The sequence below is a fragment of the Limulus polyphemus genome, unplaced genomic scaffold (genome assembly GCF_000517525.1).
Source record: "Limulus polyphemus unplaced genomic scaffold, Limulus_polyphemus-2.1.2 Scaffold11, whole genome shotgun sequence".
Lineage (NCBI taxonomy): Eukaryota > Metazoa > Arthropoda > Merostomata > Xiphosura > Limulidae > Limulus > Limulus polyphemus.
This window is the reverse complement of record NW_013665621.1, coordinates 604,319-615,894: the sequence shown is the minus strand read 5'-3', so window position 1 is coordinate 615,894 and position 11,576 is coordinate 604,319. Positions and strand designations below refer to the sequence as shown.

At 34.7% G+C, this 11,576-nt stretch overlaps 1 protein-coding gene across 4 annotated transcripts in view; it reads right to left on the bottom strand.

Annotated features, from left to right (window-relative positions):
- Positions 1 to 11,302, bottom strand: part of LOC106478722 (laminin subunit beta-1-like) — a 127,009-nt gene extending 115,707 nt beyond the window's left edge. For all 4 annotated transcript variants that reach the window (XM_013939286.2, XM_022382243.1, XM_022382235.1 and 1 more), the window contains exon 1: positions 10,577 to 11,302. In XM_013939286.2, the coding sequence (XP_013794740.1) occupies positions 10,577 to 10,640 (64 nt within the window). In that variant the 5' untranslated portion in view covers positions 10,641 to 11,302. The remainder of the gene's footprint in view (positions 1 to 10,576) is intronic.
- Positions 11,303 to 11,576: the final 274 nt, after the last annotated feature.

Here is an 11,576-nt window from a genome sequence, read left to right as displayed (position 1 = left end):
AGATTGGGAGTCGAGTGCCTTAACCACCTGGTCCATGTACTGTCTGCCCATTACGATTTTAGTGACGGGGATGCAAGGGGGCCGTGAGAGGGGCGCCGAGAAACCTTATAAATGTTGATTTTCGATGACGAGGAACCCACTTTGAGACTAATAATGGTTGGAGACGGCTTGAATGGGTAATGAAGAAAAACTTTAATATAAGTTTAACATAACAGCAAATGTATAACGTTTCGACAAGGTTTTATCGTCATCAGTATAACAAATAGTATAACGTATATATATATATCCAAAAATACTTTCCAACCAACTAAGTCAACATAAACTTTCTTTACGATGTCGAATTCGCTAACATGTGACTTATACTTGTATATTACAGTGTTAGGTGCACGTGTGATGGACACGTGGCTTAGTAGAACTGAAATCATTACAAATTATTCAAATAATGTGTTATTCAACATGTAGCATGAAGAAACCCACAGATGTGCCAGCTCATGTCTTTGCTACACGTAGTCCAACTTTTATAAACAAGCCTTCCGCTTTCTAATAGTGCCGAGCATATATAAAGCCATAAATTACAGTCAGTAAAAGCCAGAGTACACTGATTTGACGGTTTGTTTTCTTAAGACAGAAGCTGTCATGCGAATTTTACAATAAAGTAGATTTTATGTTTAAAAATGAGTGACTATTTGTTTTTTAATTTAGACAATATTTAAATATACCCCAAAACAGCAAATTTTATTGAAAGAATTAACTCTTGTCTATGTAGTCTTAAGATTTGATGTTGATAATGAAAAGTAAGCCAGCTAATGTTACAGAACAGAATTTCAAGATATTTTGAATCGTGTGCTCAGCGAATCTACGTTTCGGTGTCGAATTAGTATTCCATGTAAAACAAAAACAAAAAAACAATGATTTTTCTACGACAATAGTTTTTGTTCGTAGTTCCTCATTTCGTATGTTAGAAACGTAAGAAACGTTTTTTTTTATTCAATTTTCCCGAATTTATTTTTTTATTTCTTAGCTTTTTAAATATATAAGTAATCTATGGATATTTTTGTGGGAAGTAAAGCACGTATAAGGCCTTTCTGTTGTATTTTTGCCACCTTGTTAATAAGGTGTGGGATGAATGAAAGCCTGTTACTCAACATTAAAATTATTCCGTTGTTACTTTGAGGAAAAACCAAAGCCTTACAAATTCTCCTTCTCGTATTCTAACTAATACTTGTTGTTCAATTTCTAACTCTCATCACGTACACAGGCCAATGTCTCGCGCACCATGCATACTACACTACACCGATCTTACAACCTTTACTTGGGCCCTGCATGGCCAGGTGGTTAGGGCGCTCGATTCCCAATCTGTGGGTCGCGGGTTCGAATCCCCGTCCCACCAAACATGCTCGCCCTTTCAGGCGTGGGGGCGTTATAATGTTACGGTCAATCCCAATATTCGTTGGTAAAAGAGTGACCCAAGAGGTGGGTGGTGATGGCTAGATGCCTTCCCTCTAGTCTTACACTGCTAAATTAGGGATGGCTAGCGCAGATAGACCTCGTGTAGCTTTGCGCGAAATTCCAAACAAAACAAACAATACAGCTTTTACCCACTGCATATCGGACTTAACAACACGTGTAAGTATAAGTCATTTTGAAACAGATCATATGGTTTTAGAGTTAAAATATAGTAATGTTTGTTTGTAATTAAGCACAAAGCTACACAATGGGCTATCTGTACTCTGCCTACCACGGGTATCGGAACCCGGATTCTAGCGTTGTAAGTCCGCAGAAATACCGCTGTGTCACTGGGGTGTGTGTGAAAATATAGTAATAATTCGGAACAAATTTGAGAGACAAACAGATTCTTTCACACATATTCGTATACATTTTTATTACTGTGCGGTATCAAAAAACTTTATTAAATATTCTAGATTTTACTCATTTCTTGGTAGTTTCGCATTGAACAAATAATAATAATATATATATACACTTGAGTAGTTTTCCTGTACAGCTAATAGTTTAGTCATTTCACATTGTTGTGTTTATATTGGTTACTTAGCTATAAGATTTTTTTTCATTTAGATGTTGTAATGAAATATTAGTTAACGATTAATATTTGAGCCTATAAACATTTGATGTATGTCATAGATAAAACAGTTGAACGTAAGGGAAGGAATAATTTACGTAGATATATCTCCTACGTGTCAATCTGGTTCAAATCTACGTTGAATACATTAAGCCCAAGCTCATCTTTATGCATGACACATTATTAAATGACATCACCAAATATTCCGAAAATTCATAACTTATTTACTTTATCCCGAAGGCTAATAATCCCTACTTCAAATTCTTCATTAGATTTGTTGAACGATCGTTTTTTTTAGTGTCAATGATAACTCAGGTATTAACTGTGTGAGCGTTTTATTGTTTCTTAATATAATTAGTCTAGGCAATTTCCAAATTTCAAAACAGCATTTCAGTTGATAGATATATATATATATATATTACGGTTGACTCTTTTTTATCTCTCTCATTTTGGATATGTGAATTTAACTTAAACAATACTCAAACAAAAAAGTAGCATAGTCAAAAAACAAAGTTCAACTATAAAAACAAAGTAGTAATTTTAATAAGCAGCCTATCACCAAAATCGAAAAAAAAAACAGATGCGGCAAACTTTGAGAGTTTGCTAAGCTTGTGCCTCTGAAGAAGCACCCGGGGGTACCAATAACATAAATTAAAATGCTGTAAACGTGCGCGTTTCTTGATGGTTTATCAAGACTTGAAAAAAAACACGTTGATAGATATCCAACAAACCGTTTCAGATGCGGCAACAATCACTGCCCTACGATTTCGCAGTAACCTCGCCCCCCCCTTCTCCCCCAGATTGCAGAAAGTCATCTACTACAAACACTTCAAGTCAGTTATTTATTTTTTTCAAAACTTGTTATTCTTACTCGACAGCGAGCTAGAACTAATTAAAAAGTTTGCACAAATATTGTGTGCTTCTGAATGATTTGCTAGGATAATATTTAGGGCATAAAATACTGGCTGGAAACACTATCGTTGCAGTAGTCATGCAAGTTTGTACTGTGCTCATTAATAAGTTCGGATTCAATAAAAATTACCAATGTTTTCAGTACAATGGTTATTGTATTTATTACTTTATTATTATTGAAAACAAACCTTACATTTACTACCACAGAAACCATAGGTCCCTGCCACAGTATCTATATAAACATTCTCAGTTACACCTACAAATGTACCAATGTTTCACTGTTTATTTGATTGTTGAACTCCTCCCAGAATTCTTCCCAAAATGCCCCGAAATTTTACACCTAGAAATTAAGCGTAGAAAAACATTTTCGTAAGAATCGTGAAGGGGTTCCAAAAATGGAGTATCAAGGGAGCTTTAGGAGCTCTCAGATTTAATTGAACTGATTTACCTTAAAATTGATATTAACATGTAAGGAGCCGTTCAAAACTTTAAAGTAAATTCAGATTTTTGAAATGTTCATGCGGAGGTTAAGTAAAATTGCAGAACTGGATCCGGGTGTTTAAAGGAAAATTGACATGGCCATGTAAGAAATCGCTTAAATTAAGTACCTACGTTTATGTTCTCTAAATTTTGATAATGAAGATCCAAATGTGGAATTAAGGGGTGTTTTCAAGATTGCCTCTAAAGATTTACTAGAAAATTGACAAAGACTTTTAAATGGTCGTTCAAAACAAGGTACGCAAGTTTTTTTGTTTTTTTTTTGCGGACTTACTGTTTCCCGTGAATTTTCGCTGGCAACTTTATATACTGTTCAGGTATGTAGAGACAGGAATTTGGGCCAAAAAGTAGTTAATCACAATATAATAAATTTTCCAAGAGTTTCTAAAATACACTTTATAAATAAACAATAAGTGGATACAGAGACGAAATCTTCCGAAACTCACTGGAATTCAATACCTGTTCTTTTTTGACATTCAAAGTTGAGCACCGCTTTTTCTTCTTTTTTTCTAAAGCCAATACTGAGTTCCGATATTTTCTGTACATTATATTTCTTAGTAGTTTAATTTGAATAGTGCAGAAAGTCTGATACTACGTACAATATGAAGCCAGAGGCATTGGCAGAGGAATGTAACTGTACTTCTTTAAGGTTAAAATCATTTGCAGTGAATTTCATTACGTTGTTCATGGACAGGACGCTAAGACTGTGACTTAAGGTATACCCCTAGACACAGGAAAGGCGGAAATTAACAAACATAATTAATCATTCTGTCACAAGATTTCTTAGAAATTCGAGGCCGTAAGACAAGTCATAACATAGACACAAGGAAAAATAAAATTTTTCTCATAAATCCTCTTTTACACTGTTGCCAGGGTGAGACTTCATTAGTTGTGCCACTTGAACTTTCTTCATTCCTTTTTGCTAATTAGTTCTCTTTAACTCTACCTATACATCATCACAGTGAATACAGAGACGTTTTTAATAAATATTTATTCCAGACAATAAAGCATTTTCTACTCTTCAAAACGCGGGTATGTTTTGACATGTCTGATGGTTTAACAAGAAGAGCTTAACAGACTTGTCAAACAAGGGTTTATTGATACTGGCTTCAGGCTAGATGTGAATATCCAGTAACGAAACAAGGCAACATTTAATTATAGGTAAAATCACGTGGTGTCTGTAAAATATTTCTCCTCCACTGACAATCTGGCGATGTGTTGATTTAACGGGTTTGCACTTGGGAGACTCGAAAGAAGCAGTTTCTTTACAGAAATAAGATCTCTCTTTTGGTTAAAGTATATTCGTTGAACAAACTACATCTCTCCAGTTATCTTCCGTGGTACGTGTTCAAGGAGGGCCCAGATGAAACACGAGGAATGGATGTTATATTTTATCGGTACAGACCCCAAACTCTTGCTGCATGGTTTCTTTAATCCCACATGTGTTCCCTACACGTTCGACATCCCTTTACATAACTCAGTTGGCCACATCATAAGATGAAGGTCAAAGTAGAACCGATAATCTATATCTCCTCTTGGATGCTGTTAGTGCGGATATGTCCCTTGTGATAAGAAGAGCACGGACAAGCCTTTGTTTACATACTGTTGTTTTCTGACCGTGGGAATGCTTTCACTAATGCTTATACTTTACTAACAGTATTGCATGTCCGTTATACACACAAAGGTTTTGGCCTATATCATAATGGGTGTAATCTCTTGGGCTGTAACTAAATTCTTTCAACACTTCCATCTCAGTAGGAAACTACTTATCCAAAATTAAGGTGTCATTAAGCTACGTTCTCTGAATATGTTTAATATATTTAAGTTTGCGTTGTATCTAATCTCTAAGTGCTAACACAGTCAATAATCTACTGATTAAATTTTATTATGAAATCTTCAAGTGCTCAATGATTTCTCGCTAAAACTTCGATATTTCTCGTGCAATAAACGTAGATCTTCTGAAAACACATTAGGCCATTTGCTAAAAAGAAGAAGAAAATGCAACACCACAACATCGGATGAAATCATTTGTAAAACAGCTAAAATTCCTTATATAAAATTTTTACAATGGTGAAACATTTTGGAAAACTTTAAAGTTTTATTTTCTGACGAGGTAACAGTAATAGCGTAAGATCAATCTGTTGTTTATGCATATATGAATTACTGCTTTTCTGAAAGGACTTGATTTACGGTACTTAAACACTATCCTAAGCCTATGCCAACTTACAATAGACACCCACCTTTCTTGCTATTGCTGTGACTATAATGATTTTTTCTTGAAAAAACTTAACAATTCTTTTTCTCTAATGATTTTTATTTAAGGACACTATAATCAATACATGCAACAGTGAGTAGTAATTATGTTCTACGAATTAAGTCGAAACCACACAAACAAGTTCAATCAATGAGATATAGATACCATACAAATTAACTATCCCAAGTTCACACATTGTATTTTAATAAATATTTCCTAGAGCTACTGTGTTGTGATATATAAATGTATAATATAAAGATGACTGAAATCGACCGAGTGTAAAAATGTCAAACGCTATTCTGAACAATAGGCCTGGAAATCTGTAAGCCGCTAATCAGACTCCCAGCCCATTATAGTCAAAACTTATTATATTTCGCATACATCAACGCCTACATTTACATGCGTCGAGTCAAAAGCACATAACGAACAAAACAGGAACTCGGGCAGGATTACCAGCTATGTATGATATACGCAAGGCAGAAAACAAATAATATACGCGTAAGCACGTCTATATAAATTGGCCTTACGACCTTCTAGGAACGTTGGGGTATTGGTATTGACCCTTCTCCTACGCAACACGAAAGAATCTTAAATTTCGAAATTGGAACATATATTTATTATGTTCGTTAAGCATGTTTATATATTTTCACTCTTTTCTAACTATAAAAATTTACTTATCAATGCAAGTTTAAGCATATCTGAACAGCCCGTGTTTTTTAAGTACAAGAGTATAATGCCATAAAAATCAAACATTTGTCTATCTGGGTAAATACTTCTAAGTTACTTTGACAAATAACGAGTTTCTATTCAAACCATTCCATTTCAAACATAGCTAAATTTCGAATTATTCTTGTAGGTTTTTCAAAATCTATATACCTATGATTGCTCGCGGTTCTTCCTGGGGCGCTAGACGTTATAAAAAATATGTCTTTGGCGCCTCTTAGTCCCCTCACAAATATTCATAAGATAGTTTTATGTAATAAGAAGGAGCCTAAACACTTGTTAAAAAAGTAATGTAGGTCTCAAGAAAAAAATGGCATATAACTTCATCCTCCGATAATTTTTTTTATCAAACTAACACGTAGACGCATTTGCGATCAAATTTCTTAATTGATAAGACATAATGCTCACTTTCCATTATTTTCTAGCTTACTGGCGGGATGTGAGCACCTGGCGCCACAGAAATCAGGTTTGAACGTGAGTGAACAACTACTACGGTCGACAAAACCCAAGTAACCAGATATATATATATAGGTTAAATTTATAAACCAGAAGTACATGTAAAATGAATAACACATTTTAGACTTAAGAAAAAGGCAAGTTTGGTGAAAATTAATCCACTAGTAGTTTCAAAAATGTACAAGTATTGAGGTATATCGAAAGACATACACTGTAAATCCAAGTGGAACGAACGAATGAATAACTAAAGGTACCCCGAAGGTATAAACCCTATTTGTGTGTTTCGAATTCCACAGCGCTTCACCAAACCCACATGCTCACCAAGGGGTGATAGCAGGCACTAAATGTATTGCATTACCATGGAATATTATTTGTGTTTAATTAAAAACTGACTAGCGGTTTTCTCTGTGTGCACTATATTACAAATTTAACTACTTGTTTAAATGTCATCCACTTTCTGTTCTCTTTATATTTTTTGTGAACCAATTAAGGTGCCTAGCAGAAAGCTGATCCCCGCCCCGATCTACATAGCAATGGACACTGGAGGCCAAGGTCATTTCGTTATAGGTAAGGTTTCCACCCATAATCAATACAAATGAATTTTTGTACAGCAGAGCTAAAGTACCATTATTCGGTGTAAACTTCGACCTTCATCTACATTTACCAAAAACATAGCTTTTTTGTTGTTGATTGCGGTGGGGGGAGGTTAATATCAATATTTTTAAACAAATTTGGTCTAGATTTTTAGCTTTTGAAATGGCATATCTTACGAAGTAACAAGGCGCGCAGTCCATAACCTTTGATCAACATTAACCAGACAACGCTAAAATAAGGGGTTCGATTCCCCTCGGTGGACACAGCAGATAGCCCGATGTGGCTTTGCTATAAGAAAACACACACACACATTAACCAGAATCGAGTTGCTGACTTTAAAGTTTTGCATAGCTTCAAACATGCCACTATCCAAATTCCATCGAGTAAAGAAAATAAACTTAGTAAAGATGTAGATTAATTTTGTTTACATGTTTCGCTCAAAGCTTCACAACGGCTGTCTCCTCAGAGCCGTTCCTGGATTTGAACTAATATGATAGAAGTAAGGCAACTAGCCAACAGCACCCATCGATACTCTTATCTGACAGATAGCGGGTTTGACTGTCACTTTTATTTTTGACGGCAACAGAACACGAACCACGAACCTTTGAATTCACATTCCTGGCACGCTTGAATCCGTGTAGACCTAATTTATTGGCTTTATTCACTAGAGAATTCAATTTAATTTTTCATCAATAAAACTGAATAATAATATTAATAAACACAAAATGATATAAAAATAGGTTTTATGCTTTGATATACAATCTCAGTCAATATCTTCAACTATGTGAAGTTATTTCTTCGGGATATGTTTGGCCGAGAGACGAAAATCACAATTCTCGTGACCGCAGCGTTTACCAAAATTGGATGACCCACAAACTTTCACACACTCACAAACCCACAAACAAAACTTGAGAAAACTCACTAACTCGGACGGTCACTGACATATGTTATACTTTAATGAGAAAATATTAAAAGGTGCCGTTTAAGACTCTTACAAGATTGGATTAACTCATTTAATTACTTCAAAAATAGTGTTAGAAATATAGCCACTTATTTAATGTAAGCCTAACCTTTAATCTATACTTGCTAAAAATAAGCAAATGGTAAACTATACATAAACGATTCTATCTTTAACCTCAAACGGACAGAGATTTCGAAACTAAACTTATTTTGTTATAGCCGCAGATAAAACATACAAAGCCATTAGAAGAACGAGAGAAAGATCAAACAATGAATAAACAGAGAGAATAAAAAATAATAGCTTGAGCGAGTACACTAGCCAAATTGATAGGGAGTGTCTGAAGAGCATATAAGCTAAAGAAATAGCATATCAATGAGAAAGACACCACACAGAAAAATTTTACAACAGTTACTGAAGATAAAAAATGGAGAACTGGTAACAAAAGAATGACAGAAAGATATTACATTTATGTTTATCTCGCCAGTATTGGAGATACACAAACACACACACATAAAGTAAAAACTTCATCTTGTTTTGTTTCGGCTCATTCCCTTGGGTTAGATAAACTTAAGAATATATATACACTTCGACAACAATCCAGGGGGAAATCAAAACATAAGACGAAGGTCAAGTCTTATTTGAAATATTGAAAATGATTTTGTAATGAACACACTTGACAACGTATAAAAACAAAAATGAAACTAACACACAAGTCTTAAGGGACGTTCCTGAAACGTAATTGATATTAAAATTATATTTAAAGATTTTATAAGACTTTTCTGCATAATTATTCATCTAAATATGATCTTTCCTAGATTTACTCTTTTAGGCATTGTAAGGTCAATTCATATGTCGTTCTTATTTGGAACTTCTAGCGATAATCTCATCTGTCATGAAAGTTTATTTTCTTGTATACAGCATACTGTCTGAACTTTAAACTTCGCGAGACCTGGTTTCGGGTTTCAATTTCAGTATTAATTATTGTTTGTTTTTCATATCAATGCTAATATAACCTTACGAACAAAATTACGCTGTAGTGTTAAATATATATATATATATACAAAACTAAAACACACACATTCAAGTCTCCACCTGTGGATACAAATAACAAAACAATTTTGTTATATATATAAATTAGCGAGTAAACTCAAGAAATGACTCGAGTGATAAAACTGAAAAACACAGAATACTTTGCTTGATAATATTCTAATAACCTAGAGTGTAGTATCAAATACACATTTCACAAATAACACAGAATCTTGAACATATCAAAACATGAATACGGTTAGCATACTGATTATTTATCGATATGCAGTTTCACAGAATTTTTCCATAAGAAATTACAACGTTATAATCTTGTGAAGATAAAGAAATACGCCCTCTATTTAAATGTACGAGAAATATTATACCAAAAAATATTGGATGGTATAAGCCTATCTTAAATTTACATTAATACATTGCTTGACTAAAATCATGGTCAACATATTGTATGAAGAATTGAATAAAAACAAATAAAAAATTGCCATTGCAACAATATAGGTTTTGGTCTTGTTTTAAGAAATATGCTACGATCCTAAGATACCTAATAAAACGTTCTTAAAGTGTACATGATGTTTCATTCGTATAAAAGCTGTCCATAGGTTTTTCTTTTTTTTATTCAAGTAACTTTTAGAGCGGAGTTGCGATGTATCCATAAAATAACTTAAACCCAATCAAAACCTATGAAACATTACTTTCCTGGAAAACATTGCCTAAAATGCTAAATATAAGTATTGTGCAATGACATTGGAAAAGGCATTACGGTTTATAAATAAAGAGCGATTACAAAATAACTTACTCTGTTGTTAAATAAACATTTTAAATTAGATGTGGAAAAGTTCTAAGTTTGATACAGTAATAAAAATCAATAATAATAAAAAAATGTGAAGGTAAAAATGACAAATTAGTTTGAATGTAACACATAAGCGAAACACGTGAATTTAACCTACTCGATATAACCAGATAAACAGACAGATGCATAAAAGAGAATAATGTTATTAATTTATATTAAAACTGGCCCAAGTTCTTGTGGATATAAGAATTTCAAAGTGCGCGCACTTACCACTGGCGTAAAAGACGAAAACTGTAACCAGCATCAAACAACCCCAAAGCCTGTGCCGTCTCATCTCGTTTCAGGACCTGACAACGATTGTTCGTCGCCCGCTCCTCAGCAGGGAATAGCTGTACGCTGTTCGGTTCCTCCAATTTTCCCGCCAAGAAAGGTCTAGCCGTTGTGACCCTGAGTGAGGAATACGGGATAAATAATCTACCGACCGTGCACACTTGAAGCTCAACCAGATGGGTTGTTTCAACCAAACAATACGATGTGACTGTTAAGCCTAGTTATGGGGTGTTGCATCTTTAGGAAGGGTTTAGAACAAGACTACCTTGCAGTAACTTAGTTACGTGTGTGTGTAGTTATGGGCAAACACGCGTGCATCCTTTTAACTCTAACCGCCTTCATGAATTTGTAAAAAAAATATATAGGTTTAGGTCTAAAGTCTAATAAGCTAGCGCAGTGTGTAAAACGTCAATATGTGCATCAGCAAGACGTGCCTGAGTGTGAAGGACTTCACGGCCCACTTAGATTCATATTCCTTATTAGGCCACCCGGCTTGCCCGAAAGTGAGGACTCAAGGAGAAGCCAAGAGCAAACGCACATGAGCGTTCACACCCCAACCAAACCACGTCGTGATTATAAACTCAAACAGCTGGAACCCTGGGGTATTATATACACAGAGACACGTGCTGCTGCTTACAGAACACACTACAAAAACAAGACTGCGCTGACTAAGGCGTGCAAAAGAAGGTAAACTCTTTCGTCAATGTAAGGAAAAAAAAAACTTAGAAGAAAGAAGCACAGTTCGAGGTAGTTCTGAACATAAAAGTTGATGAAATTCACTATATCTCTATAAGAGATCCGCCAAATATAAATATACATAGAGAATATAAAGTGGAAGACAGTTGCATATGGAACACACACTAGGTGGAGCTCATGTCGGAGACCCTAGAAATCGGTTGGGTATTCTATGTTTTTACGGTAACCGTGCCTGGCATGGCCT